At 48.0% G+C, this 20,389-nt stretch overlaps 2 protein-coding genes across 5 annotated transcripts in view; both read left to right on the plus strand.

The window, feature by feature from the left end:
- The window catches only part of LOC127039383 (zinc finger protein 3-like), a 553,990-nt gene that overhangs the window by 8,464 nt on the left and 525,137 nt on the right, over positions 1-20,389 (plus strand). Inside the window, exon 1 of one of the 4 annotated variants that reach the window (XM_050933043.1) lies at positions 1,320-1,379. The exons of 2 other annotated variants lie outside the window; for them this stretch is intronic. Coding sequence is in view for 1 of the 2 variants with exons in the window: in XM_050933033.1 (XP_050788990.1) it covers positions 11,190-11,213 (24 nt within the window). In the remaining variant the exon portion in view is untranslated. Of the gene's footprint in view, positions 1-1,319; positions 1,380-11,185; positions 11,214-20,389 lie in introns of those variants that run through there. One more of the 4 variants, XM_050933033.1, reaches the window with a different exon arrangement.
- Positions 167-19,985, plus strand: LOC127039631 (gastrula zinc finger protein XlCGF7.1-like; the record flags this gene model as incomplete). Its single annotated transcript, XM_050933443.1, is given in 5 exon segments — positions 167-248; positions 1,263-1,379; positions 11,131-11,213; positions 18,534-18,650; positions 19,012-19,985. A coding segment is annotated over 1 exon segment (927 nt), but the record flags the coding sequence as incomplete, so codon positions are not given.

The following is a 20,389-nucleotide window of genomic DNA, read 5'->3' on the forward strand; positions in this document are numbered from 1 at the left end:
GGGTCGGGGTGTGGGGGGGCGGTTATTGCGCGGGGGTCACAGGAGGGGGGAGTGGGGACCACCCTTACCTGGGCTTGAAAAAGCGGAAGCGGCCCCGGGGCAGGCTGGGAGATGTAGTTCCTGACTCTCCCTGCACAGGAAGTGACGTTGGGTGGGTGAGACAAGCCGAGGTGCAAACGCGCGCGGGCTGCTCCGGCTCTGTCTGGCTCGCGCGGGGCCGTTGGAGCCTCTCCCGGGGCCGGAGAAGGGTTTGTGCCGTGGGGCTCTGGGCATGCGCAGATCGGGGAGGGGAAGAGTCCCGCATTAACCCCCCGTGGGGCCGGGCGGGGGCTGGGAAAGGGGCGGGCGGGAAATGTCTGTGCAGCCCGGACATGGCCGGAGGGGGAGGGGAGAAGAGCAGGTGACCCCCGAGGAGCGGGGAGAGAAAGGGGGGGCTGAGATCCCCTCGGATTTACCGCTGCCCCCCCCCCGTGGGGACCCCCCCTCCCCTCCCGTCCTGCCCCCTTTCTCCCTAGAGAGCAACGAGCAGCACCCAGGGTGACCCCCCCTCCCCCAAACCCCTGAGAAGTTCCCTGTTCCCCTCCCCCCATTGTGCCCCATTTTCTCTGCCCTTCGCCAATGGCCAGTTCAGATCTCAGGTTTGGGGTGTTTCCCCCATTTTCACCTGCAGGGATTTGTCCTTGTGTGGGTGGGAAATGGTTCCCCCGAGTGATTTCTGAACTGGGCAGAGGCTGGGGGGCCCTGAGACAGGGACACCTCTGGGCTGGGCTGGGGGGCCCCTCTCTGCTGGCAACAGGGCTTGGGAAGGGCCAGGAAGGGGAGGGAGGAGCAAGTGTCCCCCATGGAGATGGCCCAGCCCCAGGTTTCCTAGTCTTGTCTGTGTGACTAGAGAATCAGGAACTACATTTCCCAGCCTGCCCCGAGGGCGCTTCCGCTTTTTCTTGCCCAGGTAGGTACTGTGACCTTCTGACTCCAGCCCCACGCCGTTCCCCTGTGAAAAGACATCACCCAGGGCTCCCTCCTGGCCCTGTGAGTGTGAGGCAAGAAGAATCCGTCCCATCCTGTTCTTGATTCAATATCCCTGTGTAATCTCCTCCAATTTCCCCTCTTTTCTCTTGAACTGTTGAATCGACACATAAAATCTCCCCACATGTTGATGCTTGTCCCTTATATTGGCAAATATTTAGTTTGTGCCCCATTTTCTCTTCAGTTGTGAAATACTGATATTGAATTCTCAAAAATCTTCCCACTTTTCTCTCCAGGTGTGTGACTGAGATCAGGGCTCCTATCATACTGAGCGTGGCTCTGTTCTGCCAGGCGCTGCGGAGACCCCAACCGCGATCTGGACCCTGTTCTGCCAGGCACCGAAGAGACCCCAGGTAAGATCAGACCTCACTGTCGTCCAGGTAAAACTGAGACCTGCACCAAAATCACGGCCCCCCTTGTGCCAGGCAGCGCACGACTGTGACCCAAACCACTGCCTCCATTGTTCTGGGCACTTCAGAGACCTCGACTGCGATCTGTGTCCCCGTTGGGCCTGGCATTGCACTGACCCTAACAAAGATCACACCCCAGCACTGTACTGTGCACTGCACAGACCCTTACAGAGATCCTGCCCCCACATTTTGCCAGTTGCTGCAGGGGCCCTAAACAAAATCAGGGATCCTGTAATGCTGGGAGTTGCAGAGTCCCCAGCTGAGATCAGGCTTCCTGTTGTGCAGGGCTCTGCACAGACACTGACCAAGATCAGGGTCCCCATTGTGACAGGTGCGGAAAAGACACCAAGAGTATCTCTACCCTGCTGTTAAACCCCCAGCTGGCCCATGCCAGCTGACTCAGGCTCAGAGGGCTCAGGCAAAGGGGCTGTTTAATTGCAGTGTAGATGTCTGGGCTCAGGCTAGAACCAGGCTGTAGGACCCTGCGAGGTGGAAGAGTGCCAGACCTTGGGCTGCAGCCCAAGTCAGAACATCAACACCACAATTAAACAGCCCCACAGCCTGAGCCGTGTGAGCCAAGTCAGCGGGCATGGGCCAGCCGCTGGTGTTTGACTGCAGTGTCAACATGCCCACAGGAACAGGCCTTGCCCCAAAAAGCTGAAAGGCTAAATAGGCCAATGGTGGGAGGCAACTCTCCATTTTATAGATGGGGAATCTGAAGCTCAGAGAGCCGAAGTGATTTGCTCAAGTTTGCATGGAGAAATTGTGGCAAAACTGGGAACTGAATCCAGATTGTTTGAATTCTTGCCTCTCCTCTTATCCACAAACCCAGCGTGTGTGTGTACAGTGTTGGTTTGATCTGTGTTTGCCTTGCATTGGCTTCCAAGGGAGACTGTGGATTTTCCTTCACTGGAGGTTTTTAAGACCAGGTTAGAGATACACCAGTCTGGGAATGTCTAGGGATACTTGGTTCTGCCTCAGCCCAGGAGGCTGGAGTAGACGACCTCTCAAGATCCCTTCCAGGCCTACATTGAAATAATTCTCTTTTGTGCTGTGCCCTTTTCTACGCTGAACTGTTTTGCATGGTGCCTTTTGGAACTATGATGCACCATGTTGTGTTGCATAGTTTTATGATGCTTTGTTTTGCCTTAGCTTGTTTGGTACCTGTGTTATGTTGGTTTGAGTTGAGCTATTTTGCATTGTGTACTTTTGTCCTAAGATGTGTTAGTTTGCATTGTGTTGCTTTCTTCTCCTTAGTATTGTGTCATTTTATGCTGTGCAATGTAGTTTTTTGTTTTGTTGTTGTTTGAATGGCCTGACGACATGTTGTTGTGGTTTTTCTCTGTATGTTGTTTTATACGTATATATCGCATAGCATCCTTGAAATATAGAGCTAGATAGGACCTCAAGATGTCATCAAATCCAGCTCTCTTTGCCGAGGCAGGGCCAAGTATATGTAGATTATCTCTGACAGAAGTTTGTCCTACCTGTTCTTAAAAACTTCCTGGAAAAAGGACTCCACAGCCCCTCTTGTAAGACTATTCCAGAGCTGAACTAGCTCAGCTCTGGTGACACCCACACAGATTTTAATGGTGAGCAGCTGTGGAGAGAGAGGAGACCCCAGTGAGTGGGCAACTAGGTAAAGAGGCTAAAATTGGGAGGAGAAACATTGATGTGTGCAAGGTCTGTGACAGAGCTAGAACTAGATCCCAGTTCTAGTGCCACCATACTGCTGTTTTGGGCACTGAAGGTCTCTACCACCCTAGTGTTTTAGGCACTGGTGCAAACCCTTAGTACGGACAGAATTTGCACTAGTGCACTCTGGCACTGGTGCACCATGTGCCTGTTTGAAGGTTTGGTGTGTCTGTGTGTGGGGAGCAGTGATCTCCCAGAGGCCTGGGGCTTGCTGACCAGTGCAGCTGGAAAGGGAGGGGCAGCAGTGAGTGCTGGAGGTGTGAGCCAGGAGCACTACCCCACAGGACTGGATACTGACTTCTCCTGACCCATGACACACACACCCAGGTCTGTGCTGGGGCTGCAGCTGAGCTGCCCTGCCAAGACAGCCTGTGCATCCATGGACAAACCACCTCTTCCTGCAACCTAATACAATGGGGTCTGGGGACCTTTCCAAGCTGCGGGTGACGTGGCTCTGGCGTTAATGGGGTCTGTTCCTGGCTCTGTCCCTGACCTGCTTGGTGACCTTGGGGAAGTCTCGCCCCAAAGAAATCACAATCCAAGTAGACAATGGGTAGGAGGAAAACAGAGAGGGGCTGTGGACTGTCCCTCTCTGTGCAGTGCCCAGCAGAATGGGGGGACTGATCTCAGTCAGGTTCTCTGCCATGTGCTGCACGATGGGGCCCTGATCTCCATCGGTGTCTGTGCAACAGAAAGCACAGTTTATAGACTCACAGACTTTAATGGCAGAAGGTAGAGGTGTATTTCAGATGAGGTCTCATCGGTGCCTTTTATAACGGTACTAACCCTCTCATGTGTCTGCTGGAAATACCTCACCTGATGTATCCTAGGACTGCGTTAACCTATTTCATTGCTGCATCACATTGGCAGCTCATAATTATCCTGTGATCAACCAATACACCCAGGTCTTTCTCCTCCTCTGTCACTTCAATTGATAAATCCCCAGCTTATTGCAAAATTAGGCACTTGGAGACTAACAACTAGAATTTGTCCACTGTTAATTTTTATCCCATTTCTGTTACTCCAGCTTTCAAGGACATGCAGATTTTCTTGTATGATTTTCCTCTCCTCCTCCATATTGGCAATCCCTCCCGGCTTTGTGTCCCACTCCCACTTCTTGTGCCAAGATCACTAATAAAAGTGTTGAGTAAGATTGATCCCAAGACTGATCTGAGGAACTCCACTAGTAACTCCCTCCAGCCTGACCCCCTTGTAGACTCCCCTTTAACCAATTCTTTATTGACCTTTCGGTTCTCATATTAATCCCCATCTTCTCCAATTTAACAAATAGTTTCCCATGTGGAACTGTATCAAAAACCTTACTGACATCCAGATCAGGTTTCTCTGGCACGATCTACCTTTTGTAACACCACGTTTTATTTATTTATAGTGCTGAAGGCTGGGCGGAAGAGTTAGCAATAGGCTGAGAATGGCCATGTGGAGGTAGGGGAGGGGATGGCAGACAGTGGGGGGGTGGGGGGATGCGGCATTGGAGGTGTATCTGGGAATGTGTTTTGTAGGAGTCCATGTCTCTGCTCCCTGTGGCCGTGGTGCATTCCGTACCAAAGCAGCACGTCAGCAGAGCAGACTCACACACCGTAGCTCTGCCTGGAACACGCAGCATTTACTGCCAGACGGACTGAGTGATTGGCTGGGATGGATTCACTTGGACGACGATCTGAGGCTCTCATAGTTTGAGATGTTCCTTTGTGCATAGTCAATTCTTCCCATTTATTGTTTTCCCCCTACCTATGCCTGATGCTGCTCTCTTCTTTACTTGCTTTGTTATTTCAGTTCCAGTTTTTAAATGGGATCCAAGATTTGCAAAGCTGAATGAAAGATAAAACAAACAGAACCATTTGAAAGTTGGCCCATAGTTGGTTGAACTGTACCTGGTGAAGATCGGCTGTAATGATCGGGTTCCCTATAGCATTTTCTGGTGGGGCGGATGAAGCGATGTCAAAGAGTCAAATGTGCATTTTAGGGCAAAAGGGCTATATGCATGAGAAATGAACTGACACTTAATTTCCATTTCTTAATGCCTAAAATTTTGACACTCGCTCACACCAATTTTTTTTTAAAGCGATGCGTAGCACACAGTCAAGTTAATGAATGAAAGCACACCCATTATTGATTGCTTTCTGTTGCATGAGCATCTGATTAAGCACCTGATTAAACTGTACCAATGTAAGTGAAAATGCATCAACCCAGCTTAGCTTCAGGATGTTCAGATGTTTCTAAATTAAATACATGGCAGAATGGTTAATGGGGAAAATACACTGAAATGCCTCTACCCAGTCCTGTTGACTTCTCCCAACCGTCCTATGAGTTCTGGCCTCTTGGTCCACTGAGCTCCCAGTCCCACTTCAGCTGTGCCCTCTCCTAACCTAACCCATTTCTACAGCAATTCTTCATCCCCCTCGTCAAGGCAGGAGGTTGGTGCTGCAGCCCCTAAGGTACCTGTGTTAATCACTGTCTCTCATATTGGGGCTATTTAGATTTCAGGGAACGATTTCTCAGAATTACTGACTCTGGGAGGTGGGAGAGAGCAGAGGCTCAAAGGGGGTTTGCTCTTAGGGACACGTTCAACTCTGGTAGTCTGCATGTTACCTCGTCCTCCACCCTCCCTCATGTGTCTCTGATCATGTGTCAGAGTGTCATCTTCTGAACATAACGCCACTGGCCTCAGCAGAGCTCCCAGACAGGAGCTATGTCACGAGGGGGTTACGGTACTGAGAGTGAAAAAAATCACAGGGAGGGTGTAATTATCCTGAAATGAAACATTCCAGTCTAGGAAGTGAAAGATTTCAAGTACTTCATTACTTAAAATTATGCTTGAAATGATTGGATTTTTATGAATTAAATTGCAGCAAACGTTCATTTTACTGTACACACACGCACACACAGATGGAAAAATATTTATATAGGTAATATACAGAAATGCTTCTGGAGAAAGTGGAGTTTGATTTAAGGATGTTGACACTGTATATTTTGCCTGTGACATTGACAATTTCTCTTTGAACAGTTATATGATTTGGCTTTTGGAATCTCAACAATTACTGTAATTAAATAATTGTCGTCTGACGACCCCCATAACTTCCCACAGCTCTGAACATTGAAATTGTAAACATTGAAAAAAGGGCTTAAAAATAAATATCACTATCTATTGAAATTAAAAGAAAGAAATAGACAAAATGAATTTTGACAAACCCACTTAACAGCAATTGCAATATGTTAGGGGACGGAAATTAACAGCTAAGGCACCAACCTTAATTCTGCCCTGTAGTGACACCAGGCAATTGCCGTAGGGCTACAAATTAGGCATTTTAGTATATAAAGTTCTAGATTCCAAATGGGTATGATCTAAAGACACATGAGATCTTTTCCACAGGATATCACCGTCACTGGGTGGTTTCTCTTGTTGGTAATTCCCAGAAGTGAAGAGATTAATAACATTTTCTCAGTTATGAAGTGGCCATTTCAGATTTCCGGGGAGGGTCTGTTGTTTTGCACTAGGGACCAGGTCCTTGGGGAGACGGAACCTTGGTTTCATTTGAACTTCTCCATGCTCAGCAGCTTCTGGAATTTGGTTCAAAGTATTTAAATCATGTTTCCCTGCCCTGTTCTTAAAAGTGCTGCTATAGAAAATGGAGAAGGGCAGGAACTGACTACAGGATCAGTAGCTGAATCCCTTAGATATTTATAGCTCATCGGAAGGAGGATGGGGATTGGTGGGTGTCTGGGGATTTAATAATAAACACAAATATAATTGTTCTTAGTGAATTTTCATCTTCTAATTCTCAAACCCACTAATTATCCCTGGCTGCTCCCAGCACTCTGGGGAGAGAGCTGACTGACCAGTGTGGAACCAAAGGCACAAGGATCTTTCAGTGGCTGACTCAAAGTCACCCAGATTGAAATTCACTTCACTGGATAAATCCTAGTTGCTGAGCTCTGCAGAGGGGTGGGGAGGTGAATTCCATCCCCCATTCTTGAGCATGGACCCCACCTCCAATTCTCACCCTGATCTCAGACACTACCCCAGTCTTCCTCTGCAGTGATGGACCCACTTGATGCTGCCAGAGCCATGTGCCATGAGAGCTAGAGAGGACAGAGGCCCAGCTCCAAAACTGCTCCCCCTGCCCACAGCCCCCAAGCTGTGCTAGAGTTGCCCTGACTTTCCAATCTGCAGATCGGTCTAGCTGTACCCAGCCCGTGCACCCACTACACACAAACTTTGTCACAACAAATATACCAGATTTGGGAAAGACCATCTGGGGCTGGCTGCAGTCTCTCTTTGCTCCTGTGAGGGGAATAGAGTGGTCCCTCATATAGGATACAAACATACTCAAGGGCAGAAGGGAAATGTAGTTTCTTCCAGGAGTTTGAAATGTCTGGTTTAGAGTCCTGAGCTCTGTCTTCCTGTTTGTCTCCTTCTGCCACTTTTAGATCTCTTGGAGAGACAAGGTGGATGAGGTAATTATTTTAGAACCAATTAAAAATACCTGTTTGCTATCCTGAGACCAACATGGGTACAACAACTTTCCCCTTTGTACCCCCTCCCCATCTCACCTCCCCCTCAGCTGAGACTCTCCCGTGTGATAGGAAAATAAGGGTTCAGTCCTGTAACTGGATTGGGTCTTGCCAGCACTAACGGAAGTGAAAACCTGTGTGCATTAATGACAGCAGCAGCTCTGGGACTCGACACATAGAGAGAAGAGATGTGAGTGAGCAGGTTATGTTTGTGCCAGGTGTGAGTTACTCATGTGGGAATTCTGCAGTGCTGCGTATGCACAGAATTCACGTCCAGCACAGAATTTCTTTTTTTTTGGCTTGAAGAAGATACATTCTGCCTGAGAAGTGCTACAGTTCTGCCTTTCACCCACCAGAGGCCCCTGTGGCACCAGAACAGGCAGCATTCAGCTGGGTTCATCTTGGTGATGATTTGTTGCCCCGAGCTCTACCCCATATGGGAAGAGAGTTAGTGGGTGGAACTTGGGAGAGTCCTGAGACACGGCTGCCTCTGGAGGTGAGGACAGGGTGGTCATTCTCTACTCACAAGAGGGTGTGGAAAGGGCACAGGAGGAGCAAGTGTCCCCTATGTAGACTACCCAGCCCCAGGTTATCCAGTCCCAGACGCTTCTTCCCCCACCACACCCCAAACCTCTTCACCCCTCCAACCATCAGTTGCCAGTCTTCCCTCGCTGCTAGCGCTTCCTGACTGGCAGAGACCTTCTAAGCCAGTAGTGTGTCAGGGCTCAACCTTCTGGCTGAGTCCTCAGGGCACTTTCTTCCTCTCTCGGGGTGCCAAGCCACAGGGGCCCCACAAATATACATTGCTCAGGCTTTGGCTTCAGCCTCAGGTAGGGGCTCAGGGTCCTGGACTTCAGCCCCATGCGCTGGGACTTAAGCTTTCTGCCCTGGGCCTCAGTGAGTCTAATGCTGGCCTTGCTTGTTGCCCGCCCTGAAACCTGCTGGTGGCCCCCAGGCAACCCAGGTCCCCTGGTTGAGAACCGCTGCCTTTGCCCACGAATCACAGCAATGTTCAGGTTACTACCAGTCATAGAATGATAGAATTTCAGGGCTGGAAGGAACCTCAGAAGGTATCTAGTCCAACCCCCTGCTCAAAGCAGGACCAATCCTCAACTAAATCATCCCAGCCAGAGCTTTGTCACGCCTGACCTTGTCCCAAATGACCAGTCACTTACTGAGGTCAGTTGAATCTTAGATCTCACGACAAAGACTATACTTGTAGCCACTCCTATAATAACCTGTATTAAGACTTATTTAAAAGGAAACAAGAGTTGTTTACAAAGTTAAAGCAGGTAATCCTATAGATGGAGACAAGTTACAGTCTTAAATTTCAAAAGGTAATAGAAGCCTTTATAATAAGCAAGCCCTATATTTTCCTTAGGACTAACCCAGGCTAATCAGCTGGGAATCTCTTGCTTATGCCTAGAAAATTTGCCCCCCAGAATCCAAGCAGCATACAGATTAATCAGTTCCTTCTGTATCCTTTTATCCCCTTCCTGCCATGTGCTCTGAGCTGCAAACTCAGCTAATGGGAAGTCAAGAGCACAACAACAGTCTTTTGTCGTCTTTAACATCCCATAATAGTCTGTCTGGTGTTGATGAACCTTTCCTGCCAGGCAGGATGTAATGCATTCGGTTGCCAGTCAGCACTTCACCTAGGTAAAGTCTCTGTCCTGTCTGGTGATTTACAGAGCCACAGAGGCTCACAATGCAACTAGTCAGATATTAACCCAGGCAGCAACTCACAAGCATTCAATAAAGTGTAAACGCATTCTTATAATCCTAATCCCTAATAGTAACACAAGTGAGTCAGACTGATTCCAGCTATGTTTTTGTCCTTGTTCAATGAAGACATGGGGGCTTTTTCAAGAGCTAACACCTGATCTGCCAGTGTCACAGGCAGGATGGGCAGGGATGGTGTCTCTAGCCTCTGTTTGCCAGAAGCTGGGAATGGGTGACGAGGTGGATCATTTGATGATTACCTGTTCTGTTCATTCCCTCTGAAGCACCTGGCACTGGCGATTGAGCTAGATGGACCATTGCTCTGATGCAGTGGGCAGCTCTGAACGTTCTTACGTTCACTGTCTCTGTCAGAAGTATCTACTCATTTGGACTCACTGTGGGGCCACAGAAAGAAACAAGATGTTCTGAGGCAAGAAGGCCCAGTCTCAGAGCCCCAGGGCTCACGCTTCCCAAAAGCTAAAAGTAGGCCCAGCCCATGAAAGGGGCACTGTCAGGAGAGACTGTATAAAGGCTGGAGCATCAAACAGCTTTGTAAACCTGAGAGAGCTGCCTTGGGATAGTGACAGGGAGAATTCCCCAGAGTGACTCCTTTGATTCTGCTCTTCTCTGGCCTTTGATTCATAGAATTATAGAACTGGAAGGGTACCTCGAGAGGTCATCTAGGCCAGTCCCCTGCACTCAAGGCAGGACTCAATATTATCTAGACAATCCCTGACATGTATTTGTCCAGGCTGCTCTTAAATATCCCCAGTGATGGAGATTCCACAACCTCCCTAGACAATTTATTCCAGTGCTTAACCACTCTGACATTTAGGAAGTTTTTTTCCTAATCTCTATCCTAAACCACCCTTGCTGTAATTTAAGTCCATTGCTTCTTGTCTTATCCTCACCGATTCAGAAGAACAATTTTTCTCTGGCATCCTTGTAACAACCTTTTATGTACTTGAAAACTGTGATCGTGTCCCCTCTGAGTCTTCTGCAGACTCAACAAACCCAGTTTTTTCAATCTTCCCTCATTGGCCATGTTTTCTAGACCTTTATTCATTTTTATTACTCTTCTCTGGACTTTCTCCATTTTGTCCACATCTTTCCTGAAATGTGGTCCCCAGAACTGGACACACTACTCCAGTTGAGACCTAATCACTGCGGAGTAGAGCGGCAGAATTACTTCTCGTGTCTTGTTTACAATACTCCTGCTAAAACATTCCCAAATGATACTTACTGTTGAAAAAAAGTGTAACTCTGTTGACTCATATTCTGCTTCTGATCCACTATTATCCCCAGATCCGTTTCCACAGCACTCCTTCCTAGGCAGTTATTTCCCATTTTCTATGATTGTTCCTTCCTAAGTGCTGTACTTTGCATTTGTCGTTATTGAATTTCATCCTATTTACTTCAGACCATTTCTCCAGTTTGTCCAGATGATTTTGAATTTCAGTTCTATCCTCCAAAGTCCTTGCAACCCCTCCCAGCTTGGTATCGCCTGCAAACTTGATAAGTGTAACAGAGAGACTCTGCTGCTGGGTGTGTTTCACCATGTGTCAGAGGGTTACACCCTGGTAGGAGGGGGCTAGATCTGTACTGGAATAAGGTCACTCTGTGCTTCATAGTGTGGCAAAACCTAGAATGTCCATTAGCAGGGGAAATCCTGGGGGGAATCAACATGTGGAAAGGAGAGAAAGCCTGTCTGAATTCTCTCACATTGCCCTTCTCACCCTGGCAGGCTACAGAATAACGTCCACGTTTTGCTCCAGATCATCCCATTCTCCCAGGGGGAAGGCAATGGCTGCAATGGAGCTGGCTCAGGTAAGGGATTCTCAGGGAGCTGGTGGTGGGTTCTGCTTGGAGGGAGAGAAGCGGTAAATATATAGGAGGGTGTGAGCCAGTGATGAGCTGCCAAAATATTAACAACAGATTCCTTCCTCCTCACTTCATGAGGGGCTCATGCCCCCCTGGGGGTTGTGCCCCATCCAACCCCCCTGTTCCTTGACATCCCCCCCAGGGACCCTTTACCCATCCCCCCCTTTCCTGTCCCCGACTACCCCCTACCGCCCCATCAAACCCCTCCTCTCATTCTTGATGCCCCCTCGGAACCTCTGCCCCATCCAACCATCCCTTCTCTCTGTCCCTGACTGCCCCCCACCACCTCATCCAACCCCTGCTCCTTCCTGACTGCCCCCTGGGACCCTTGCCCCCATTCAATTCCCTTGTTCCCTGCCCTCTGACCGCCCTGACCCCTATCCACCCCCCACAACCCACCAAACACCCCCTCCCTGCTCCCTGCCTCCTTACCACACTGCCTGGGGCCAGGACTGGGACAGCTCGGCCTGGACCGCGACTGGCGCCGCGGGACCCAACTCCCCGAGCCAGGCTGGAGCTGCTCGGCTGGGACCGGTGCTGCGGGACCTGCGCTGGGCCGGGTCGGAGCCACTCGACCGGGACCAGCCCCGAGCCAGGGGTGCTTAGACGGGACCCGGCTGGGGCGCTTGACCATAGCCAGGTGGAGCCGGACTGAGCCACGCGTGCCATCACCGCCCCCCCCCTCCCCCGGACCAGGTTTCCTGCCTGCTGCTTGTTTCAGGCTTCCCTTGAACATTTGGTTCGCAGGAAGCAGGGGATGGGGAGGAGAAGGAGGATGGAGCTTTCAGAGGAGAGGGGGAGGTGAGCTGGGGCTGGGGGCCGGGTGGACAACTGCCCAAGCCTTTATTAAATTTAAAAGCTTTTTTAGAACCAGTGGTCCTGGGACAACCTGTTCTAAAAAGGCTTCTAAATTTAACAATGTGCTCATGCGAACCGGCTGGAGCTCACCACTGGTGGGATCTGCTAGAGGTGGTGGGAGGCAGGAAATATCTTTAGTGGAGAAAGGGAAGGGGACAGGATGTGACAAAACTGCTGAGACTTGTGTACTTTAGGCTGTGATGGGTTGTCACCCCGGGGTGCAGTCTGGGGGGCTTCTGGGAACCGCTGTGCCTTCTAACCCTCAAGCTGGGCTGGCCCTTCTCACACTGCTTTGCTGGAGATTCAGCCTGCCTCTCCAGGGCCTGTTATCACCCAACACGACAGCAGGTGGCGCCATGCAGCCAACTAACCTGAATGCGTTATCTAAGCCACTCAAGGAGAGAGAGAAGACAACAGCCAATTTCCCAGCGATAAGTGTTAGCAAACAGATCAAAGCAGATTACCTAGCAAATAACTGAAAACTCAAACCAAGCCTAACATACTATCTGGATAGAATTTGAATTAGCAATTTCTCACCCTGACTGATGCTACAAGCAGTCCACCAAGTTTCCATACACAAGCTAGAAATCCCTTTACCCTGGAACCAGCACTTCCCCCAGTTCAGTGTTCGTCCCTCAGGTGTTTCCAGGAGTTCTCTTGTGCGTGGAATGAGGCCAAGAGCTGATGTCACACTCCACCTTATGTAGCTTTTCCATATGGCAGGAACCCTTTGTTCTAACCTCAATTCCCTGTCCGGTTTGTGGAAAAATACAGGTACCAAAATGAAGTTCATTGTCATGTGGTCTGGTCACATGCCCTGCTGAGTCACAGTAGCCATGACTCCTAGGCTGGCTGAACCGTTCACAGGAGGGCTAAGCTCTTCCACAGTCCATTGTCTTTGTTGGTTAGCCATGAACACTGTCTGGCTTCTTCATTGTTGTACCTGAAAGGCTTGTTGTGGCTGTTAACCCAGAGCAAGCACATTTGAAAGATAGATACAGAGTCGATATCCATAACACAGGTAGGATAATCATATTCGGCAAATCATAACTTTTCCAGTGACACCACACATGAGACACTTTGTACAAAATGAGTCATGTCCTAATCATATTATAATCCTGCCACTATGTTGAATATAGGCTGTAGTGTCAGATAGGTTCTAATTTCAAGGCACAGGCTTTGGGAATGAAACTTCCCCTCTTTGTGGAACAGGAAATAACCCTCCAGCCAGGGCTGGGACAACTTCCCAGACTCCCAGTACTGAAACCTGAACCTCCTGACACTTCATTAGTTACCCCCATCCCTAGTCTTTGTGGCAATTGCAAACTTTATCGGTGATGATTTTATATTCTCTTCCAGGTCATTGATAAGAATGTTAAATAGCGCATGGCCAAGATCCAGTCCTTGCGGGAAACCACTAGAAAGAAATCCACTCGACCATGGTTCCCTATTTAAAATCCCAGTTTTTAATCTATTTAGTGTATGCCATGTGTATTTTGTATCTTTCTAGTCAAAATATTGTGCTGAACCAACTCATGTGCCTACATATATTACATCAGGACTATTAGATGCAAGTAAACTTTTGATCTCATCCAATAAGGATATCCAGTTTATTTGATAGGATCTATTGTGCCTAAACCTTTTTAATGGGTACTAATTATATTACCCTCCTTTCTTTCTTAGTGAAATCCAGTATTGGCTGCTCCATTCTCTTGCCCAGTATCAATTTCAGACTGACACACTTGTAATTAGCTACGTCATCTCTTTTATACTTTTTAAATGTGGGCACAGCATTAGCTTTATTCCAGTCTTCTGGAATTTCCCAAGTGTTCCAAGTCCTAATTAAAATCAACATTAACAGTCCACCATGCTCCTCCAGCAGGTCTTTCAAAACTCTAGTTATTTGGACCATTGTTAGGATTAATTTTGTCCTTTTAAAACCTTCCTTCTTATTTTCATTGGTTGATCATTGATTTCTGATAGCTTCCCTTTCCAACTTTCTACAATTCTGACCTTCGAACTTCTATTCTTTACTATTGAGTTCCCCTTTCTTCCATATATTTTATTTGGAGAGTGTTGGGATTCCTACTAGGGACCTACCAGCAGGCTCCAGAGACAGCCCCATCTCCTATATTAAGCTCTGGCTAGTAGCTATGTGATAAATGTGATGACCCTGCTTCCGTCTGTCAGCTGGGAGACACAAAGGTTCTCTCTTCCTCCTGGCTGCTCTAGGCAAGGTGGGGTGGGACTCTGTTAATATGTGCCTCCTGGAGCTTCCATTTACCTGGTGCTGCTGTTCCATGAATAGTGGGGTTGTGAGGGGGGCAGCAGTTCCTGAGTGTTGGACTCTTTTTTTTTCAGGGGCCGGTGACTTTCGAGGAGGTGGCTGTGTATTTCACTAGGGAGGAATGGGCTCTTCTGGACCCTGTTCAGAGAGCCCTCTACAGGGATGTCATGCAGGAGAACTATGAGACGGTGACCTCGCTGGGTAAGGAGTCCTATCCTCTGGGTTATTAGAAGCTGTGGGGTCTCTAAAGAACCTGAGCAGTAATAACTTTATACCTTTATTCATCATTCAAGTTTTGACAAGTTTCTTTGTCCCCCTTTTTTTCCTTATCTTCCATAACCTAGGAGGCAGCAGGGAGGGAGGAGGTAATAAGGGATGAGGAGGGAACACAAGAAGCTCCCAAGGTGCTGGGAGGTGGTGCCGGCTGCGAGTAATGGGAAGAAGGAGAGGGGAGTGTGGAGGAAGGGCACCCAGGAAGTGGGCTGGGTGCGTCATTGGGAGGGAGGAGAGGTTTGGGGATCTAGAGCTGTGGGGGATCCCAGACCTTTAACCCTGAATCCCTACCCAAACCTCAGGTAAATCCTAGACTTCAGCATAACCACTCTCGCAAAGCCTCAACTTAATATAAGGCCCTGAACTGTAGGAAACTTATTCTACGTTTACTAAATCGTATCACTAAATCGACCATGGCTAGATCGATCTCAGAGCATCAATCCCAGCTGTAGTGTCGACCTGCCCTTAATAACCCATTTCTTTATGCTCACCTCTTTGCCTCCACGCATGTTCCAAAATAATAAGTAATACTCTGATCATGGCATCTTACCTCTAGCAAGTATAAAATTGCCCACAAGACGTGAGACTAGCTCATAGATCGTAAAATCAGGTCGGGGTCAAGAAGAATGAGAGTTTGGAGAGAGTCTTAACCCCTCTCTCCCCATCTGCAGCAGCCACAACCTGTCTTCCCTCCAGGCCCTTTGGATCTTTGAACCTATCCCTCCTGACGTTGCATGTCCCAGTTCTTGTTTCTTACATTCTCCTTTTCCAGAAGAATTAGAGGCTGTTGCTCCTGAATGTTAGTGTTTAATTCCCCAGCCTTCTCCTCCCATTGGGGGAGTTTAATTCTCCCTCCCATTTCACCTGAGTGACTAGATTTCCTAATTCCCCAAAACGTGCTTTTGCAATGTCACAGTTCAGGGGTAGCTAAGCCTTTGACCTGCCTCCATGGTCTGCTCAAGGACTGGGCCCTCAGGTATCAGGCCTCTAGCCAGCCCCTCTCTATGGCTAGGGACCCACATGCCTCTCCTTTTTGACCAGTGTGTGAGCATTGCAGCTTGTCCTCCACTTTGTTTGCTGGACTAACGTCCTGTTCCTGTGCTTTACTTTCTCTCCAGGGGCTGTGAGCAGTGTGTGTGAGATAGAGGTGGGACTTTTGGTGATACTTGTATGATGCCAATACACACCTCAGTTTCCTGCTGTGATTGGTATTGCTATGATTATAAAGAGCAGGAGACGTGAGGTGTTTTGTCACGTAGCTGCCATGGGGTGATATGAATGGATCATTTAGGACTCACTGGGAGTAACCTACATCAATGGAATACCCGACAGAGACAAGAGAATGACTGTCACCCAGGGCTGCCCAGATGATTCAAGGGGCCTGGGGTCTTCGGTGGCGTGTCCCCCTTATCTGCTCTGACACCGCAGAGCCTTTTCCTCGTGTCCTCCTTACCAGCTGGAAGGAGGTTACTAGTGGAGTTCCTCAAGGTTCGGTTTTTGGACCAATCTTATTTAACCTTTTTATTATTGATCTTGGCACAAAAAGTGGGAATGTGCTAATATGGTTTGCGGATGACGCGAAGCTGGGGGGTATTGCTAACACGGAGAAGGACCAGGATATCATACAGGAAGATCTGGATGACCTTGTAAACTGGAGTAATAGTAATAGGATGAAATTTAATAGTGAAAAGTGCAAGGTCATGCACTTAGGGATTAATAATAAGAAGGTTAGATATACATTGGGGACGCATCAGTTGGAAGCAAGAGAGGAGGAGAAGGACCTTGAGGTATTGATAGATCACAGGATTACTATGAGCCACCAATGTGATATGGCCGTTAAAAAAGCTAATGCGGTTTTAGGATGCATCAGGCGAGGTATTTCCAGCAAAGATGAGAAGGTGCTAGTACCGTTATATAAGGCACTGGTGAGACCCCACCTGGAATACTGTGTGCAGTTCTGGTCTCCCATGTTTAAGAAGGATGAATTCAAACTGGAACAGGTTCGGAGACGGGCTACTAGGATGATCCGAGGAATGGAAAACCTGCCTTATGAGAGGAGACTCAAAGAGCTTGGCTTGTTTAGTCTAGCCAAAAGAAGGCTGAGGGGGGATATGCTTGCTCTTTATAAATATATCAGAGGGATTAATATTAGGGAGGGAGAGGAATTATTTAAGCTTAGTACCAATGTAGACACAAGAACAAATGGGTATAAACTGGACACTAGGAAGTTTAGACTTGAAATTAGACGAAGGTTTCTAACCATTACAGGAGTGAAGTTCTGGAACAGCCTTCCAAGGGGATTAGTGGTGGCAAAAGACATATCTGGCTTTAAGATTAAGCTTGATAAGTTTATGGAAGGGATAATATGATGGGGTAGCCTAATTTTGGCAATCGATCTTTGATTATCAGCAGATAAGTATGCCCAGTGGTTGATGATGGGATGTTTGATGGGATGGGATGGGATCTGAGTTACTGCAGAGAATTCTTTCCTGAGTGCTGGCTGGTGAGTCTTGCCCACATGCTCAGGGTTTAGCTGATCGCCATATTTGTGGTCGGGAAGGAATTTTCCTCCGGGTCAGATTGGTAGAGGCCCTGGAGGCTTTTCGCCTTCCTCTGCAGCGTGGGGCATGGGTCACTTGCTGGTGGATTCTCTGCAGCTTGAGGTCTTCAAACCACAATTTGAAGACTTCAATAACTCAGGCATAGGTTAGGGGTTTGTTATAGAAGTGGATGGATAGGGTTCTGTGGCCTGCTTTATGTAGGAGATCGGACTAGGTGATCACATTGGTCCCTTCTGACCCTAGAATCTATGAGTCTATGAGCTCTCATGCCACAGAGCATTTGCCCTGTTTCCCCGTTCCCTGTTCCTGTTCCCCCTCCTGTTTTACTCAGTTTATATAGTAATATTCTCAGCTATACCTTTGGTTAACCAATCATTGTACTGAAATTTAAATAACCAATCCTAACACATTGAAACATAATTCTCTAACCACCTGTATCCCACTACCTAATTAACTTACACCTAGCAAAATTAATTATACAGCAGACAAAAACAATTAGAGAACCAGACTGATTAACATTGTAAAGCGGTGGCCATAAAGATAAAAGAATACAAAAATGAAAGTTTCACAACCACAAGCATTGAGAGGTGATTTCTTGCCAAACCAGGCTGCTATCAAACTAAGTTTTCTGTAACCATCTTAAGATCTGTTTCTTTATCTGGTAGTGCTGGGCACTATCAGGACAGGATCATCTTCCTAACAGCCCAATAGCACCTTATTTCAGTGTGACGGTTTGGGATGTGAGGATGTGACCCTTTGCTTCCCAGCTTATGGCTGCTCCTGCTGCTTAGTCAAAGGCCTTAGCCTAAGGACAAGGCCTCAGATTGTCACGGTTAGAGAAGGCCCTTACAAATACAGACAGTGATTTTGATTCTTTGTTTTCATACTCCTATAAGTAGCTCAGTGATAAAAATACCCCTAAGTTCTTAAACTATAGGCTTGACAGGCAGACCTGAATATCTCTATTCTAACAGTGGGTTCTGTCCCTTATCCCATTCTGTGCCTGTCTTGTATATTTAGATTGTAAATTCTTCAGGGCATGGGCCATCTACTATTCTGTGTTTGTACTTGTCCTAGCACAATGGGGACCCACTGTTAGTTGCTCCTTAGCACTAATGTAATGAATATGATTTATAATCATAATAACTATCCTGCCTCTTTGAGCCAAGGAAGCTGGCCTTGGGATGTTACTGCTTAACAATGAGCTGGGGGTTAAAACCATGGACTATTCTTTGTGACAAGTATCCCACAAATTCCACTGACCTCCCTGGTTTTCTTTGCCTGCAGTAGGGTTTCCAGTTTCCAAACCTGATGTGATCTCCCAGGTGGAACAAGGGGAAGAGCCGTGGGTTCCAGACCTCCGTGGCTCTGAGAAAGAAGTGCTTCCAAGAGCTGCCTGCACAGGTGAGGACTTGATTAAACCAACTGTGTGGGAATGCAGGAAACATTTGGGGTGCCCTACAAAGACCCTGTGAGCTCTCCAAGTTCAGAATTGTTCCCTGCAGATGTGGAATCATTATGGCAGATGTCACTCATGGCTTCCCTCCTATTCTGACTGACAACTGACAGCAGGTCACTCCCCGAGCTCACTTTCCTCCGAGTGTTCTCGTGAGATGCAGACCGAAACTGATCCCTTCCTCTCGCCTCTGGGGAAGGTTTGGGGGAAAATCAGCTCCTGATAGGTTTGACCTCTCCCACACATGTTTTGGATTGTTCATCCCTTTTTCCATTCCTCTCTCTGAGATTTTCTTTCTTTCCGGTGCAGGTAGTGACCTGTGTCTGGATTCTCTCTGTCTCCCATCAGGTGATGGGATGGTGAGTGAGAATAAGGAGGAGAAACCCCATCAGGAAGATGCTGAGCGAAGAGAAGCACATGGAATGTTATCAGGAATATCCAAAGAGAATGTTTCCAGGAGTTGTGCACTCCCAGAAAAACCTAAAGCCTGTGAGACTCAGGGGAGGCCAGAGGGAAACTTTAGTAGCCTCTCAGACCTTATAACAAGCGGCAGAATCAACTTGGAAGAGACACACTGCAGGTGCCATGAGTGTGGGAAAAGCTTTTATCGGCGCTCACAACTTATCAGACATCAGAGAATCCACACAGGCAAGTTGCCCTACACATGCACTGAGTGTGGGAAAAGCTTTCGTTGGCGCTCACACCTTATCGGACATCAGAGAATCCACACAGGAGAGACGCCCTACACGTGCACTGAGTGTGGGAAAAGCTTCAATCAGAGGTCAAACCTTATCACACATCGTAGGATCCACACAGGAGAGACGCCTTACACATGCACTGAGTGTGGGAAAAGCTTCAGTCAGTGCTCTCCCCTGAACAGACATCGTAGAATCCACACAGGAGAAACGCCCTACATATGCTCTGAGTGCGGGAAAACCTTCAGTCAGTGCTCTACCCTGAACACACATCGTAGAATCCACACAGGAGAGACGCCTTACACATGCTCTGAGTGCGGGAGAAGCTTTAATCGGAGCTCACACCTTATCGGACATCAGAGAATCCACACAGGAGAGAAGCCTTACACGTGCACTGAATGTGGGAAAAGCTTCATTTGGAGCTCTACCCTGAACACACATCGTAGAATCCACACCGGAGAGACGCCCTACACATGCTCTGTGTGTGGGAAAAGCTTCAGTCAGCGCTCAAACCTTATCACACATCAGAGAATCCACACTGGAGAGACGCCTTACATGTGCACTTAGTGTGGGAAAAGCTTCAATCGGAGCTCTACCCTGAACACACATTGTAGAATCCACACAAGGGAGATGCCCTACATATGCTCTGAGTGCGGGCAAAGCTTCAATCAGTGCTCAAGGCTCATTAGACATTAGAATATGCACAGGAGAGAGAATTGTAATAAATCCCTTGACTAGGGTTGGCAAAAATGAATTTTTTTTTAAAATCACATTAGTTAATTCCCACATAGTGATTTTTGCATCATCTTCACCGTGGTATCTCAGCTCTGTTGATTACTGATTACTCTCGCCCCTCGCTCCACCGATATGATCACAAGGTGCCCGTTATCTACCGGGTAATAAATGTTGGAATAGGGCGGAGGCTCGATCACTGGATGTCCTCGGGAGGGGTGACAAGTGCCCCGAAGGTAGCAATGGGGATAACACAAACA

This window comes from Gopherus flavomarginatus, chromosome 23, assembly GCF_025201925.1.
Source record: "Gopherus flavomarginatus isolate rGopFla2 chromosome 23, rGopFla2.mat.asm, whole genome shotgun sequence".
Lineage (NCBI taxonomy): Eukaryota > Metazoa > Chordata > Testudines > Testudinidae > Gopherus > Gopherus flavomarginatus.